Source organism: Sturnira hondurensis, unplaced genomic scaffold (genome assembly GCF_014824575.4).
Source record: "Sturnira hondurensis isolate 20B ecotype Veracruz unplaced genomic scaffold, ASM1482457v3 Scaffold0004136, whole genome shotgun sequence".
Classification (NCBI taxonomy): domain Eukaryota; kingdom Metazoa; phylum Chordata; class Mammalia; order Chiroptera; family Phyllostomidae; genus Sturnira; species Sturnira hondurensis.
This window is the reverse complement of record NW_028076767.1, coordinates 5,144,228-5,162,531: the sequence shown is the minus strand read 5'-3', so window position 1 is coordinate 5,162,531 and position 18,304 is coordinate 5,144,228. Positions and strand designations below refer to the sequence as shown.

The window sequence follows — 18,304 nt, the reverse complement described above, 5'->3', positions numbered from 1 at the left end:
AATCACTAATTATCTGTTAAATGAAATAATCAGTGACTAGAAGTCAGAGAACCTGGGTTCTAGTCCCAGCTATTCACTCTAGGACTCTAAAAATCCTGTTTTGCCAAGAAAGCACACGTAAGTTATTATTCACCTTATTACTGAGTAATAGTAACTCTGTCACTATTATTGAGCGCTAATGATGAGTTTGACACTTTACGTATATTATTCTACCTTGATTTACAACAGGTCTGTCATTTGGGGCCTGTGTTCTCACAGCCGTGCGTCACTAACCTCTGTAAGACACAGAGCAGGACATGCGTGTGGGCTTTCTTGAGATACTTTTGCATTTTAAGAATAGGGTTTAGTACATTTATTTCACTTTTATTTTTTATCCAAGCATCAATTTTTCATTCACTCAACAAATATTTATTGAACGCTAGGTGTTGGGACTGGAAGATTAAAGACTAAATAAGACACTGATACTTGCCTTCAAGGCATACAGTCTGGAGGGGGAACAATAAATAATACCATGTGGAAAGTATTAATACCCCCTGGGGATCTCTAGGAACATTAGAAAAAAGGTACCCTTGGTTTGCCTGGGGAATTTTAGGGATTGTTTGAGAGAAAGAGGTATGAGCTGGGTCTCAAAGGTGATTAAGTGGGCTTTTTCCAGGTGAACAAGAAGAAAAGAACATTCTAGACAAAGGAACTTGATACAGAGGAGTAGGAAAGCAGCTATATTTGCTAATCTACCAAGCAGGTAAATTGTTCAGGGAAGCTAAAATGTTGGTTTTGTGGTAGGACATTGCTGGAAATTAACCTATAAGGGTAGACGGGGACCAGATAGAGAAGTGCTCTGTGAACATCCTAAGGATTTGGACTTGACTAGTAAACAAAGAGAGGCATTGAATGATTGTTAGCAGGGAAGTGATATGGCAGGACTTAAATTTTAGAAGAATTGCTTAGGAGATTATAAGTAGAATTAAATTGGACAGAAGCATTGTGACAATACTTTTCAGGAGTGTCCAACCCACAGCCATCCTGCATGCAGCCCAGGATGGCTATGAATGTGGCCCAACACCAAATCGTAAATTTACCTAAAACCTTTTTTTTTGGCTCATCTGTTTTCATTACTGTTTGTGTATTTAATGTGTGGCCTGTGACAACTCTTTCTTCTTCCAATGTGGCTCAGATGCCAAAAGGTTGGACACCCTTGCTACATTCTAGAAGACAAATGGGAAGTCTCAACTAGAGCCGTGGCAATGGATAAAGAATGGAAGGGACAAATCAGTAAAACATCTAGGAGGAAGAGTGAAGGAAAAGTTGTAACTGATTGGATTTAAGCTGTAAGGGAAAATGCATCTGCAGTGGGTGAAAGAATGACAGCACCTTCCTCTGGTACATGTAATAAAAGGGGGAAGAAACAGGTTTGTGGAGAAGGTAATGAGTATAAGGTTTGGACATTTTGAGATTAGGTTATTTCCGGGGCCACCAAATGGAGATACCTAGAAAGCAATTAGAAATACAGGCCTATGATTACATGAGGACTCTTGAATCTAGAAATACAAAATCTAGAAATACAAAAGTGGAAGTCATCTGCTTAAAGTGTTATTTAAAGCCCTGGGGATGAATTCAATTCCCCAAGGGAGTGTGTAGAGAAAGAAGACTGTGTTGGACCCCTGGGGGACCAGTACTAAGGATCAGGCAAAGGAGAAAGGGGTCTCTGGAAGCTGAGAAGGAACATCCAGAGCCACTGCCGAAGACCAGATGATGATGATGGTGATGATGACAATATACCACCAAAATCACATGGCTGTAAGCTCAAGTTCAATACATGTCTGTGTATTCCCAGTGCTGAGGACAATGCCTCTCTGTGGGGAGCCTTAAACATTTGTTGAGACTCCTACAAAACAGCAAATGTCATCAAATGCTGCATTATTAAATACCATCAACAGCGAGTGGCCGAGCTATAGCTCAAACACCATCTGTGGGTGTGGACAGGCATTAAACATGGGAAGGTCCTGGGCAAAGAGGAGAGACTCCTGGCTTTGTCATCCCCTCCACCCACAGCAAGCAAGGCCTGTCTTCCCCTTCCTCTCCCGAGACCATTGCCTTAGGAGTAGGCATCAGAGCATGAAATATTTTCTTAAAATCCACAGAAAGTTTTGACGCAGGTTTAGAAAAGTGATAAACCACAAATGTGTGTGGGAGTGCCAGGCTCAAATGCCAAGGAACACCCTCAGTGAGAACATTGCCTTTTGGCATCCTGATGACGCCCAAACAGGAGTCTAAAGTCTGCTAATGCAAAGCATCAGAAGAGCCAAATTTAGACTCTTTGAGCCAAAGACTAAGGAAGCTTCCAGACCAGGCACCAAAGAAAGAGGGAAGCAAGCAGCCGGAAGGGTATAAATGTATGTATTGGGGGTGAGGGGGCAGGTAGGGACAGAAGAGCTACAGATTTTTGTGGTGTGGTTTTAAAGTTACTGCTTGAGATAGTGAAATAAGGCTAACAACATTATCAACTATTTAAATATACGGTATCTGAAGAATGCATTGTATTTGGGAAATTCCAGAGGTGTAGCTCAGTAGACAGCACTTATAAGATAACCTTAGGGTGATTGTGACAAGACTATAGTAACTAGAAAATGTTTTACCTTGAGGTAAGACTTGGAATGGTCCTGGTGATATTTTATCAACCAACCAACAAGTCTCTGTTAACCAAGGTTACTGTTCTTGAAATATTCACGAAAAAAAATGTGTTATTTGACTATGGTAACAACAGTTCTGCCATCATTTTAATTTTACTCTATTTAGCTGGAAAATTTAATGTTCAGCCTTTTAAGTTTCTTTTTGTAGGTCACTTTGCTTTTCCTACCTCAAATTTCAATTGAACTCCAAATCAAATTCTTTTAAAGAGAACTGCAGGAGGAAAATCTGGTCTCAAGATTTACTGTCAGCTTTGGTAGGGGAAGGGAAATAAGCTGCCTACAGACTTACAATTTTTAGAGACTCCTGGAGCCAGAGAAACAGACTACTCTTGAAATGGGACTGTGTAAAATGTGTGTCTATTTGTGGATCATTCTCTCATTGATCACTTGCAGCTTAACTACTGGCAGAAAAATCAATGGGAGAGAGACAAGGTCATTCAGCATCAGGTTATCTGCATAGGAGTGGGACAGGAGGCCATGAACAGGCGCTGGGCTTCATAACAGCAACCTGAATGACTCTGGACACATTAATCCCTCTATCTCAGCTAATGCAGCCACAAAATAGATGTGGGAAGAGAGGCCCAGTCTATGCAACACATGGAACCTCAAGTTCAAAGTTATTACATTGCATCCTGGCGCAACTCCTAACAGGTCATCCTTTACTGGTAGAATTTATGCAAACTGATTTTTCTCTTATCAGGCTTCTTCTTTCCCATCCTTGAAAAACATCTCGTAAGAGTCAGACTCTATGTTCTGCAATTTTTATATGCATTGATTAATTGAATTCTCCCAACAAGCTCACTGAGAAGTGTGTGGGAGTTGCTGGTGAGGGGTCACCCCTGCCATTCTTGCTCGACCAGCCTCGTCTGCCTCACTTAGCACCACACTGGAAACATCTGGAGACCATTAAAGACAATAATAACCCACCACAGTGGACTAATACTGGGTCCTCCCCAGGACTGGCGAATCAGACTTTCTTAAGCAATGGCTGCTAATGTACAGCTTGGCTGGAGAAGCACTCTGTTAGACCACGCTAGCTCTCTCAAATGAGAGGTAAAGACGAGAAGAAAAAAAAAGCTATAAGACTAACATTTATTGACCTCCTACTACACATCAAGTGTGTAATCTTCTCTAATCCTTCCATACAAGTGGGAATATTCCCATTTTATGGATTTGAAAACTTTGGGGTTACTTAGAAATAATGAGAGGAGAGAGAAAAGTGTGGTAGGTACATCGAACAAGAGAAAAGACAAAAAGAATAGAGGCAATGCGTCAGGAATTACTTGTATTACACTCATGATCCTATTTCTCACGGTGACCCTATGCAGTAGGGACTAGAATTATCCCCCTTCTGCAGATGGGAAAACTGAGGTCCAATGGGGCTAAGCAGCACCCTCAGGCTACACAGCTGGTAAGTGGCACAGTGTGGATTCAAAACCTGGGTCCAGGGTCTTAACCACACACGGTTTATATTGCCCATCACTTTTCAGAGGAAGAATAAGAAGAAGAGAAGCAAACAGGATTAATTTTGTTTAGTGCCCTGGGGAAGGCACTTTATATTCATTATCTCAATGAATCAATGAATTCAGCGAATCTCTTCATCCTTTGAAGGGAATGTGACCTCCAACTTGAGTTAAGGAAACAGGCTGGCTATGGTTAAAGTATCTTGCTTAAGGTTTCAGTGAAACTGAAGCAGCAGTTTCAAACCCTAGGTTCAGTGTTCAAACCCTAATTCAATTTATTCCAAACACATGTTCCACAAGGACAACGCCAAGGTTAGGAATAGTGGTAAATGCTGACAGCCAAGCAACACACAGGGCTCCGAGTAGGGAAAAACAGAACATGGGAGAGGATTGAAATGGATCTCATTATGTTCACTGGAAATCGAGATGTGACTGAACGAGGAAATATTTTAATTTGGTTTGGTCAGGGAAGGACTGTAAACAGGCAGCAGAAAGTGATTTGGAAATTAAACATTTGAAATGCCAGTGATTCTTCTCTTCACTGGTTATTTGAGTTTACCACACAGTCATCTGAACACAGACCTTTACCTACAAGTGCTTCCCTTGGTGCCGCCCTGGGACCGTCAGACGCCAGCAGAGGGGTCCACCTTTGATTGTATCCGACCTTGAAAACTCAGCTTTGATCACTTTCTTTAACCGCTCCTTTTACTCTGCCACTGTCACCACTATAATTCCATTTCTTAAAAAAATTTATTGTTGTTCAGTTACAGTTGTCCTGCCTTTTTCCCCATCATGAAAACAGTGGTCAGAGGCCACAAAGGAGGTGGCCATGCCGGAACCCGGAACCGTATGCATGTGGTTAGGCCAGAGGGCCCCTTCCATCCTTGTCAAGGGGGGTGCTAACCTTCTCTCCTTTCATACAACACTATAATTCCATTTTTAACTGAAATTACTTTTTATGTTTCAAAATAATATGTGATTTTTATTGAAAAAATAAATTTAAGAAAAGAAATGTAGAAGTAAGAAGGGGAAAGCCCCATGTAACCACTATCAGAGTCTGGTGAGCAGTCTCCTGGGTCTCATTCTGTACGTATATGTAGATGAATTTGTCAGCATTAGCAAATCAGTTTTTGCCCAAATACAATTAAATTCTTTATTGGGTAAACAGTCTTGGTGTATTCCATTACTGTAGCAACTGGAGTAAGAGATCTTTTAAAACCAAAACAATTACACTTCAGGCCCAAGAAAAGTATAAGACAAAAACATCCATTTACATGAGAGTTGACATACACTCTTTTCACTGGAGCGGGAAACAGGGATCTGATGAGGAGCATCGGTTTATGTCCCCTGCCGCTTCTCTTATGGCCCTGAGATCCAGGAAGCATTCAATTAGTATTTCCTGAATGAATGGGAATTGTTTCCTTTGTGGTGGTTTTATTTTGGGCTAGTGTCAATACCAAGAATAGTAGAAACACATGTAACCACATGTAAATGTTACAACCAGTGCTCCAAACATAATCACAAATTTTATTGTCATCCATTTTGAATCATTCAAGTCAGGATTCACTTCCAATTTTACTGCAAGTGACATATGAAATTTCCCTGTTACTTTTTACCATTTGTGTGACTTTGCCCCATCAGGGGAAACGAGCTCAAATGTCACACGATTTTTCACGGGGCAAATGAATTATAAGCTTTGAGAGAATGGGGAGATTTCTTTTTATTTGTTTTGTATTCTCCAAGCACTCGTTATATGCTCTGCATACAGTAAATGCTAAATTAATGTTTGTTGACTTTTACTGAACATAGTGACTATATTAGTTTGCTAGGGCCACCATAACTAAATACCACAAACTGGATGGCTTAAACCACAGAGATTTAACTGTCTCACCGTTCTGGAGGCTGGATCTGAAGTTGAGGTGTTGGCAGAATTGGTTCCTTCTGAGGGCTCTCGGGGAAGGATCTGTTCCAGACCCATCTTGCAGATGGCTGGCTTCTTGTATCTCTTCACATCGTCTTCCCTTGTACATGACTGTCTCTGTCCCCCTTTTTATGAGGACATCAGTCATATTGGATTAAGACCCACCCTAATGACCTCATCTTCACTAATTATGTCTGCAGTCACCCTCTCCCCATATAAGGTCAAATCCTGAGGGGTTAGGACTTCAACATACGAATTTGGGGGAAGGAAGACACGATCCAATGCACAATAGTGACCTTACACAGATTCATCAAATATTCGTAGTAAAAAAAGGCCTTAAACATCATTTACTTTGCCTACCTGATACCTGAATTCTCTCCTACTCCAAGCCAAGAAGAACATTTAGGATTTGAATATTGTTGGAAACAGGATTTTAGGGTTGTTTTGTTTTTTAACATGTCTGTCTATGCTTTTCAGAATGGTTCCCGCTGTCTAAACCTCAAAGCCTTCAGCGCATCTGGAACAGGTAAGCACCACCTCGGAAAGCCTATCTTTCAGCAGGATTTGGAGAGTCGTTTCCCTGAACCTCAGGCCACTGAGCACCTCAATCTGCAGGCCCCTGGGAGATGCCTCTGGGAGAGCCAGCCTCCTGTGAGTCTGTTAGTTTTTCTCTATGAACCATTTTACATTCACTAAGATTAGTCATTAAAATTGTTTTGTGCCCCTCAACTATGCCCAAGGCCCTGAGAATGAGGGAATGTTGGCCTGCAAGAAAACCTAGTGGGTTTATTATTCTCTGACACAGAGAAACCAAATAGCATCATCAAGTGGCTATTGGAGGGGGTGGGGGGAGCTTGATTCACGGAGGTCATGCTTTCCCAGGCCCTCTCTACGCAGACTCGCTCAGACCAGGGCAGACTTTTATTACCAGCTTTCAACAAATCCCTAGTTTCTTTTGCAAAGTAAAACAGATAATAGAGACATTCTCGGAATAGTTAGCTAACTAAGCCGTGCCAGGCAACCTCAGGGCTAAGAAGAACTCAGTGTTTTCGGACAATGACCAATTACAATAACCAGTATTATTTGATCTGAGAGTAATTAGCCGAGGCTCTGTTCTTTTTGCTTCAGTGAAGAGGCAAAAAGGGCGGCGAGGAAAACATCAGAGACAGGGGAAAGGAGCTCAAATGTCAAAGAAAAACACACTCTTGCAGGTGGGGAGAAGGGGAAGAAATCCCAACTGAACATTCAAATGTTGTTCTTCCCTGCAAATGTGGTAGAGTTTAATTCAACCCCATTTTGTTTGATTTCTCCAGGCTTAGTGTTCATGTGCTTCAGAAAGCCTCCGCGTGGCGTGACAATCAGCACAGAGTAGAATACAGAACTATGGGTCACCAAAGGACCTGTTATTGGGAGGCACATTCCCCAGCCCCCATTGGGATGTCTGCACCCTCCACACTTATTTTCAGGCACACTGTACCACCTGAAAGCCCCTGCTGTTTGGGAGACAGGCACCAGGGAACTGTTGTTTATTATTTCTTTTTAAATGTCCAAACTTTCTCTTACCGGCATAGTCAGGCAACTCCTAGCTGGACATAGTTGTGTTTTAGCACTGTCCTGTGGCTTCCTTCCATTTCACTGTTGGCTTACCGGTTAACTGCAAACCTGCAAACCACCTTAACATGCTGTGCAGCTTCTGCTGGCACTGTCGCATGGCAGAAGAAAGGGCCTCCAGCCTTCGGCTGTCATCCTACCAGCCCTAGGGCTGAGCAGGACTTGAATTAGCTGAACATCCCTCTGACTTTTCTGACCATGTGCAACACCCAGCACCTCTGCCCATTGCCTGGCTCCTGGCAATACCTTTGTCTTAGTCCAGACTTCTGGCTTCTCTCTGCTCAGATCCTTGGAGCAACGAGTAATGTCTAGAGCTGTGTGGTCCAGTACACTAGCCACATGTGGCTAGCCAAATTCAAATTAATTAAAATTAAAATTCAAGTTGCTCCATCACTCTAGTGAAATTTCAAGGGCTCAATGGCCACATGTGAGTAGTGGCTACACTATTGGATGGGGCAGAAATAAAACATTGTTATCATTATGGAAAGTTCTATTGGGTAACTCTGGCCTACGTTATCACCCAAGACAATTCCTGGCTCTGGCAAGGTCTTTGACATTGAAAAAGGTCTAATGTTAGGTGGGATGTCTGCCATGCTGCCTATGTTATTTCATGTATTCCTCACAAATTTCATTCCCACTTTAAAGAGGAAGAAACTGAGGCTCAAAGAAGTTAAGTCACTTGGCCAAGGTTGTCAAGCTAAGAGATAGAGCCAGGATTCACCTAGTACCCAGGGTTCTGTGGCTTTGTCAGTTGAATCAGGTCATAAGTGTGATGAGTGAAGAGCAGCCAAGGTGTCACTGGCTTTTCTACAAGATTTTAGCAGAGGTGCATCAGATCTGTGCAGGGCTATAAATGCCCCCAGGGCCTGGAGTGTGCCTGGGGTTTGGTGGTGACCTGATTAAAATGGGCCTGGCAAGTGCACACGCACATGCTAGATGGATTAGGATATTACAGCTTCTTTGGTGGTGTTTCTTCCTGGTGTCAATACATTTCTTACTGGGGGCGTACTAATTTGACAGAATTAAAGAAGTACCCATTCTCCCAAAACAACAACAAAAAGGTCCTTCTTAGGGAAAAAATTAAGATATTTGAATAAAGCCCGCAGCTTAGTAAATAGTATTATGCCAATAATAATTCTTGGTTTTGATCATTTTACTGTGGTTAGGGAAGATGTTAACATTAGGGGAAGCTGGTAAAACATTTAAGATCACTCTCTGCATTTTGCCTGCAAATCTTCTGTAAACCTAAAATTACTTCAAAATAAAAACAAATTGAAAAATAAAAGTGCCCACTCTATCCCTGCCTTTTTTCTCTTTCTGTGGCTCCAGGGGAAAGCAACAAAGAGCCCAGCTGAACTCAGTGACCAGCCTTGTGCAGCAAACAGACAAAGCCCTTCCACTGTCAAGGTGGATACCAGGCAGCAGTGGCAGTGGGAGATTTTTATGCTCAGAGACCGGTTGTGCTGTTGCCCCAGGTTCCTGAGAATCACCAGATTTTAGATGTGTGGAGTGATGAGCTGGTTGGTGGTGCTTTGCACCATCACAAAGCTTGGGCTTTATTTGTTCTCATAGTTTGTGTTGCTATTCTGAACTTCAAATATTAAAGGTGGATGTCCTCTCACCCAGCACATCTTGTAGGATCAATTTACAATTTTAATCTTTCTTTACAACTCGTATAGGCAATGGGGCCTGTGGCAATTCAGGTCAGCTGAAATGAGTTTGTTTTCCTTGCACACAGAGGCAGGAACTCTCCCAGAATGCTGGTAGAAATAGAAAATGATGTTCTTAATAAAATTTTTAACATGTTGTATATTATTCAACCTGGGAATTTCAATTCTCAGAATGCATACTAAGAAAACTATCACACAAGTACACAAGGTTTTCTCTTTGAGGATATTTGTCACAACATGATTTCAATAGTAGCCCCTCACACTCTAACAAAAAAGAGAAACAACTTCAACAGCGGGCGTTTGCCTGACCATGTAGGTCATGGCATGTCTACATAATGGAGTGCTATGTCCTAGGAAGCTATTCCAAGTCTTGGGAAGGTGATCAAGACAGTCAAGTGGAAAAAAATGGTTATAACAACATGTAGAGTATGATCCCATTTGTAGGTAAAACAAGAAAAAAACAGCATAAAAATAAAAGACTAAAGAAGAAAAAATGAACGTGAAAGCAATGGAGATTATCTTTGGGTGAAGGGAGTTATCTAAGAGTGACAGAAGAGTTTTAATTTTCTCTCTGTATTTTCTAAGCGTTCTACAATAAGTAGAACAATGGACCACTTCTCACTTCTTGAAATGTTACTGGAAGGAGAGTTTCACCAGAGGACTCTTTGTCTTTATTAACAGACTCTCATTAATTGGCTGGGTGGATTTTCTTAACCCTGCAAGATACTTCAAGTATGTTTGGTAGTTGTTAACATCACAGGCCTAACAAATAATATGTATTAACATTTAGCCTATATGGAAAGGCGCTGGTAAGCCAACTAACATTTGTATGTTCACTTTTCATGCCAACTTTCGTATTCAAAGTAGAGGTTGAACCAGTGGATAACTGTTGGAGTTGGAGTGGGTCTCAAACTATACAAATGAGGCAATAAAGGTAGTCCGCAGTAAGCAAGACTAGAGATGGCAGAAAGAAGCAAAATGAAACAAACATGGAGGAAAAAATCATCATTTGTGCCCAATGAAGCAACATCTGTATCCCTGGGGCTCTCTTTTCAGCTCCCAAATAAGAATGCAATATGCCGAGAGCAATGGATTATTAGGACGCTTGACCAGATTGAGAGGCCCCACTGCGAGCTGCTAGTAAAGTCTTGTATTCAAGGAGGGCACAGATTTGGCTTACACAGGAAAGACCAACATGAAGTTGGCTCACAGAAGGAAAAGACTTCATTTGTATGCTTTGCCTTGGTCACTGCCTCTGCCAGCTAAGGAGCAGGAGAAGTGGGTGGTGGCAGTCATAGTTTGGAGGCCATAGGACTGACACAAATCCCAGCACCACTAGAAGCCTCGTGGGAAGAGTTGGGAGAGGGTTAGTTAGAAGAGGAAAGTCCTAAAACAGAAGTCCTTATATTACCACTCTCCTTTCAATGTTCTGTTAAAAGTGGCCTGTCCTTCCTATGTGTCCCTACTATCCCTGTGAGCTTTTTGTGGCTTCCCCAGCCTTCCGACATAAACACAGTCTAAATAAAAACAGCATGCATGCTATGCTAACACCAGTTCAAAACAGATTCTGATGCCTTCCTTATCCAATCAGATTGCAGCTCCTCAGCCTCTTCTACAGAGGAGTTCCGTGACATTTCAATTATGAGCCATTGGATGGGAGTGTGCAGTGAGAACAAATCACTGATTAGGGTGGAGGTGGATGTTGATAGATGCATCACTCTGTCCTCACCACAATCACTTATCCACCCACCCACCCCCTGGAAATTCACAGAGTGGGTTCAGACCCCAAATTTCGCATATGTCCCACTTCACTACCCTGTAGCAAGGGTGAACCAACGACACTTTCTTTGCAAAGTTTTCCCTGAATCTCCTTCCAGACTAATACTGGGCCTCAGTGATTTGTACCAGCTTCCCCACCCCAAACCCCATTTCATTAGCCCTGAAAACCTATGCTGGGCAGGGTATCCATACCCACCAGCCTCTCTTCAGGCCCTAGCTACTAAACAGGCCTCCATCCCAGATTTCCTTGTCTCCTAACTGGCCTGGAAATTTGCAAGGACTGGGGATTTGCAAATTTTCTCTTTAAATCTACAAAGCAATTAATTCTGAATTTGAGGATAAAGTTACCTGTTTGTAGACAGTTTTATGTCCTGGGAATTAGATACCTGAAAGTTTCTTATGTTAAATCCTATGCAGAAATTAGGCAAATTACCACTCTGGGCCAGGACTTCCAAACTCACTGCCTCATGGAAGGGAAAAGGTATCAGTTCTTTGTCACTTCAGATTGGTATGTATATTTGACATTAAATCAGCCCATCTATTTTTGTTTAATTGGGGATTTGCATGGCCTTAAATTTAATTCTGAATGTCAGGCATCAGTCCTGTGGTTAATTGCCTCCTGGGACCTGCAGTTTTCTGTCTTGTGGTTTTCCACTTGTAAGCCCTTCTGTGGGCTCTAGAGATGGGTGTATGTACTTAAACAATTGACAGTAGATTAGCAAAGATTTTCAAACATTATAAGTACATAGGAAATGTGAAGACCCACAAGCCTGGAGGATTAGCCCCTGCAACCCTCTCTAGCTTCATGTCTGGCCCCTCTCCCACTCTTTGTCTAGGCCAGACAACTGGCCTTTCCTCCTTTAAACTCGCTCTTTTCCCTCCCGCCCCAGGGTCTGTATGAGCACCACAGGTCTCTGCCTACGTCACCTACTCCAATTCCTCAGCTCTCAGCTCAAATGTGGCTTCCTCAGGGAAGCCTTCCCTGACTAGCCCCTCCCACTCTCAGTCAGATATCTGGGCCTTTTTCTTCACAGTTGTACTTATACATTTATATGGTAAGTTGACGAGTATCTGACCTCTCTACTAGACCAAGCTGCCAGAGGGCACAGTCTTGCCTGTATCTCTCAGTAGCCAGCCCCTCCACAGTAGTTGCTCAATTGATGGATTTGTGCATCCCAAGATTTATAATTCAACATGAGGTCAACTTGAGGATCTGTCCTTACTGTAATTTGGGTACTTACTTATCTCTCTTCTTATGCTCCATCGTATGGAGAGTCAAGAGAACATCTTAGCTAATAACCCTGGGAATTGAGCTTCAGAAACACTATATATAATGGTGTTTTCCACCCAAGCTTTAACCTCCAGAATTGCCTCTCTCCCTCTTCCCCTTCCAGTAGTCAATGCTTATTGGCCTTGGAGTGTATTTCCAGTCTGGCTTTTCTGCTTGGTAGAGGCTGCTGTGTCCCTCAAAGGAGAATTCTTAATTATATATTTCTGCTTCTATAATTATAATTTTGCATCCTTTATGTATACATGGTGCCAGACACATTACAGAGGCTGGGAGTGGGGGTAGGTGTTGAATGAGAGAATATTGAGCTTTTCCCCTTCTTAGTAACTGGACAGGTAAGAAGTGTCACTGTGGGGGTTATTTTCCCACTTGCCATCAACTTTACTAAACCCAGGAAAATTCTATTCGAAACCCTCTTCCAGCGATCTCCTTTTCTTTACTTTTCTTCTTTCCCCTTTTATTTATCAGAAGGGAGGCCTCTGCAGAAACTCTCTTCTTTTCTTCCATTTTTTCAGGTTGGGCAGAATCCCTGAAGCTGAAGCCCTGGCCTCGCTGATGCTGAAAGGCTTTCCCAGAGACCGCGTCTCCGCCCGGGAAGCCCTGGCTCATGATTATTTCAGCTCCCTGCCATCTCAGTTGCACCAGCTTCCTGATGGTCAGTGAAGGAGTGTGTGTGTGTGTGTGTGTGTGCGCGCATACACATGGTCTTGGTGTCTGAGTGTTTCCTCTGAGCACTGGTGAATCATAGAATTTACAACCAAATGTGAGCTTAGTGGCCAATTGGCCCAGGAGAAGCAAGGTGGGACGCAATCTTGCTTGAGTGTTGCATGTGATTCTCTAAAACTCAAAAGCACCGGTGGACTGAGGTGACACAGACCTCTTTGTAATGATCAAAACACTTCCCATTTACACACTTACACTTAGAAATTGGATGAGATGAAGGTTGCCTCTGAGTTTACTTTCACCACCATCTGCCAGGAAAAACAAAACCAAAGCTTCTAACAACCCCCTTCTCTCTTTCCATAGAGAGTAAGATGATAGGTGACACGGATATGTCAGAGAAGAGAGCTGGGCCGTCTGGATTGGTAATCTGATGCTGCCTCGGGAAGTACTGGGGTGGGGCGCTGCGGGGAGGGGAGCACCCTCCCAGGCCAGACGCCCACGGGAAACACAAGTTACCCTGAAATCAGCTTAGCTGCCTGGGCCTGAAGTCATCCTCCAAATCTGAAATCTGCTGAGGGATCATGTGGCTGGAGCGCTCCTCATGTTTCTCAGAATGTGGCCAGGAAGCGCTATGCGGAGGATGTGGGCAGCGTGGTCACGGCCCAGGCTGTTGGGGGAAACTATCCTTAGGTGGGGTTTCTTTGAAAACACCCACCATTCAGCTGGTTTGAAGTCCTAAGCTGGAAAGAAGAAAGCTAGCAAGGAAGGCCTATGGACTCGGACTGGGAAGAAGGTATTTGAACGGGATGGGAAGCTTCCGCGCAAGATCCTGGGACATACGGCCTCACCAAAGTCTCCAGGGTTTGCAAACACAGTACCGCACTGTATTGAGATCATTGTCCTGCAAGGGTTCAAAGCTCTTAGTTTGGGATTTCTTGAGTTGTTTTATTATTAAAGTGAGTCATTTACAATCTCCAGAAATAACTAGAATCATACGACTGGGGTTAATGTGTCTTACTTAACCTTGTGAGAAGAGTCAGTCATCAGTATTTATTAAGTTGCCATTAAGTGTCAAAAACATATTAAGTGCTATAAAAATTGAGGAAAAAAAGAGGCTTGTCCTTGACCTCAAGGATCCCACAGTGTGGGAGGAACAGAGGGTGAGGAAGAGGAAACAAGGCACCCTCATACACATATTAGCACAAATCATATCTAAACAGCTCCAGTCTGTGCATAATCGGCTGCAGATGTTCAGAGAATGTGTGTGTGCTAAAGGCAGTTCTTTGGAGGAACCAGAATAAGTCAAGTGAGATGGATTAGACTGGAGGTGAATCTGGAGTGGAATTTGAAAGGAGGGAAGGGACATGGTTTGGCCTGTGGGTGGAATAAAAAGCATTCCAGGAGACCTATAATTCTTACTGGTACCCTCCTGGTTCCTCTCTCCTCACTTCATCCCATCCCCTCCCCAACTCCCATCCCATTCCCTCTTCCCATGCTGAGTTCCTAGATCTCCCTTTGTTAGCTTTCTTCTCTCAGGCTTAGGACTTCCACTTCAGGCAAGTATACAAGTTGGGGTGTACACACACACACACACACACACACGCACTCTCTCTCTCTCTCTCATGCTCTCACGCTCTCCTCTCTCCACTTAAAGAAACTTCTCTCATTGGCCCTCCTCCAGGATCTATCATTCCACATACAGAGAACTGCTGGGATCTTCAAAGTTTTCTGGGCATCAGCTTTTGCCTGATAAAGGGTAATTAGGAAGAAACAATCACTATCCAAACTGAGGTGTTGTTAGAAATTTGAGTTTTGGGTTTTCCTGGCCATCTAAAACAAAGCCACCAACAGAGGGGCTCCGCTTGCGTGTGCACGCACGCATGCAGGTGTAAGAGAGAGACCCATCTGTATTCCTTCTCTGTTCACCCAGCCACAGAACCCAAATCTACTTTGACACTTTTAGAAAAATGAAAAGATGGAATCTTGCAGGAGGCTGCCTGTGCTGGGGGAGACGAAGAGCGCTCACAGCAGGAGGGAAGTTGACTTTTCTTTATACATATAGGGGTTTTTCCATGCAGAGTTTAAATTATGCCTGATAAAAGGAGTTTCATGGATGTTTCAGGTCTTTCAAATTCTCCTGGCTTCCTCCCAATTAAATGAGGTTTGTCAAAGCCACGGGGCTCTGCTGCTGCTGCCTGGGCCGACAAGCACTTCCTGCAGCGACATCTCAAATCCCCGAGGGAGAAGATGAAAGGGCCGGTGCCAAGAGACAGGGGAAGGGGGGTGGGATTGGGGGTTTGTGTGTGTCTATGTGTGTGTGCATGTGGGAGGGGGTGCAGAAATAGGTTTAGAGACAGACTGACAGATGGGACTTGGGACAAGTAGACAGGGAAAGCAAATCTACCAGGAAAATTGGAAAGAAATATAGAGGAAGAGAACGAAGCAGCTGGGGCCAGTTTGTGCACCTCAACGGCAGTGGCCGCTGGGCACATCGCCAAGGGCACATCCAGTGGAGCAGGGGTGTCCAATGCATTTTCACCAGGGGCCACATCAGCCTCACTGTTGCCTTCAGAGGGCTGAATGTGATTTTAGGACTGTACAAATGTAACTATTCCTCAACAGCTAAGTGAGAGCTTGGCACTGCCACTGGGTAGAAAAACAAGGTGTTGGGCCAGATAAAACAAGATGGAGGGCCGGATTTGGCCCGCGGGCCTTGTGCTTGCCACCTGTGCTCTGGAGAATGCATTCCCTTGGCCTGGCAGCACCAGAGTACTTTTTTATCACCCATGGTAATAAGCTTTTATTAAGAGCCTCCTTTGCAGACAGGGAACACCAACCAGTTATCATAGTTCCCAACCAGTAGAGACACAGAAGGTATATCCTCATCCCTGGTGGGTTGCCCCAGGCATAAGAATTGTGCAAAAATAAGACATGCTCTTGTGAGTGGTTTGTAAAGAGAGTTTCCCCACCATAATTATGCAAGAAATTTTGCTCTCTGGTGACAATTCAGTATGGAATGATTTGGGGGCTTATATTTATATCATTTTATTATTCTGGTTGCAGAATAACAAAGTTGTCACTTTTAAATATATTCTTTTTCCCCTTTGATCTGGGAAATGCCAGCTCTTACTGTCTGCCCTCTGAAGAAGACAGTTTAAGCACGAAACCTGTGGGTGGGAAATATGTGAAGAGTGGAAGGACAGCCTAAATCTCAGTGCAGGAGTGACATAGATATTCTCCCCCAAATGCAAGAATTGCTCACATCCATCCATGTCCATTTTCACAAAGCCTGAGAAGTCCTGAGCAACCCTTTCTCCAGGTTGTGACAGTAAGCTTATGGCCAGTGGATATCAGAGGGTTACTTGCCATGAAAATCCAGGAATTCCAGGATTAGTTCCCCTTTGGAGAGAACTCTGAAGTGGAGAAGCGTGAATATTAGAATGGCAAGCGTGTGGGAACTCCTGCCCAGCCGACATTTTCCCTTATTGACTCCTGAACACCTGAAGAAACATTTGTTGAAGGAGAAATTATGGGGAGTCTCTCTCAAAACACACCATCACCAAGCTAATTGCTTTTGCAGATGGCCAGGGAGACGCTCTTCTCACACAGCCGCCAGCCAATGGCCACACTTGTGGTCCTCAAGGCTGAGCCAGCAGAGCAGGACGTCAGCTGGGGCAGCAAGGACCTAAAATTAGGCCCTTGGCAACTCCCTAATCTTAGCTGCAGTTTCGGCTTCTTCGTTTAATTCCCTTTGCCCTCAGCTTGAACTTGGGCTCTGGGAAAGGAACACTGCTTAATGATTTGGGGGTGGGGGGAGTAGGAAATCATTAAGCTGCCCCTTGTAGAAACTGGCTCCACTCTGCTCTTGCAGGGGGCCTTCCAAATGTTACCCTTGGAGAGTTAAGACTGATTTTGGAAACCTGCCATTTTGAACCACAGACACTGATCCACAAAAGTATTTTTTTTTAATCTAGGGCAGTAAACGGCACGTGATTTAAGAGTCTGGTCCTTAAGCCCCCGTCCTTGATCCTCAGGACATCAAAGGCTCCCTCTCTCCATCAGTTGGTCCCATTTTGCTTTCCAAATCCCAGGCTGAGTCTCTCCCATTCTTTCATGGGCTAAATCCCCCTTCTCCTTTAAAACAGGTTTCAGCATCTTGGGGGAGAAAAATTCTAAAACTTGAAGACTGCAATTGTTTCACGAGTAATTTTGCAAAAACAATTTACCACAGTCCTTCTTGTCATACTTGTTGGGATGGAAAAAAGCATGGCATTTACCTCAACCCTTCATCACAGCACCCTACTATCTATACTGTGGTAGGTCTTCAGCAGGCTTACTCGTGTTTCCCACTAAAATCTGAGTAATTTTTTTGTTTTGCTCCATTAAGAGAACTTCAGGCTTTCTTTTAATATTATCTCTTTAATTATTCAATATGTTCAAAGATCCCTTGGTATCACTTTCCCAAGCTCACTTCTCTAGGTTGAACTTTGATCTTCCCCCACCCCCAGATATAGGTTCTGTTTCTCTCACTCCTTCAACATTTTGTTTCCTGATTCTATTCTAAACCTGTTGTGACTATTTTGCTTATCTCTAAGACTGTGGGCCCAGCCTAGACTCAGTTTCCTAACACGGTGGAAGTATTATGTTCCAGTTCATTCATCACAGATTTATGGAGCATCTATTAGGTGTGATATTGAGGGATGCAAAAATGAATTAGTCACGGACCCTGTCCTCAAAGAGCTTACAACCCTTAAGGAAATGAGACAACTATCTCAACAGCTGCAGATCAAGTGTGAAGTGCTCTGGCTGCTCTAAGGAGGTGAGATTAACTCCAGCTGTGGGGATCAAGGATCGCCCTGTGAGCGGGGCATGAATGATGACGGGCTCTGGGTGGTTGGGGAGGAAGAATACCCAGGGACAAGACCGGCATCCTCCTCATATTAGCATTGAACATTGTTCTGAAGGTGTCTTTTTACAAAAATAATAGTGTCACAGTTCTGACTTATATTTCATCCTGATTTTTACCCCTTATCAATAATTTAAACGCTCTTAACATGTATTAGTGAAATTTAGTCCAGCTCTGTGTATGCTTATGATATCAAACCATTCTATTTATTGTTTTTATTGCCTGATCTATTCAAAATTTCAATATTTTGTCATTTTAGAAGCCAGGTTTCATGGGTTAGGCATGGTGGGGAAGCAGGCTGGTGGATTCTGAG

General features: G+C 43.4%; 1 protein-coding gene and 1 pseudogene across 1 annotated transcript in view; one reads left to right on the top strand and one right to left on the bottom strand.

Moving 5' to 3' along the window:
- The window catches only part of CDK15 (cyclin dependent kinase 15), an 81,814-nt gene that overhangs the window by 53,667 nt on the left and 9,843 nt on the right, over positions 1 to 18,304 (top strand). Inside the window, exons 11-12 of the mRNA XM_037043594.1 lie at positions 6,552 to 6,600; positions 12,938 to 13,077. Of these exons, the coding sequence (XP_036899489.1) occupies positions 6,552 to 6,600; positions 12,938 to 13,077 (189 nt within the window). The remainder of the gene's footprint in view (positions 1 to 6,551; positions 6,601 to 12,937; positions 13,078 to 18,304) is intronic.
- Positions 4,947 to 5,079, bottom strand: LOC118986061 (uncharacterized; annotated as a pseudogene).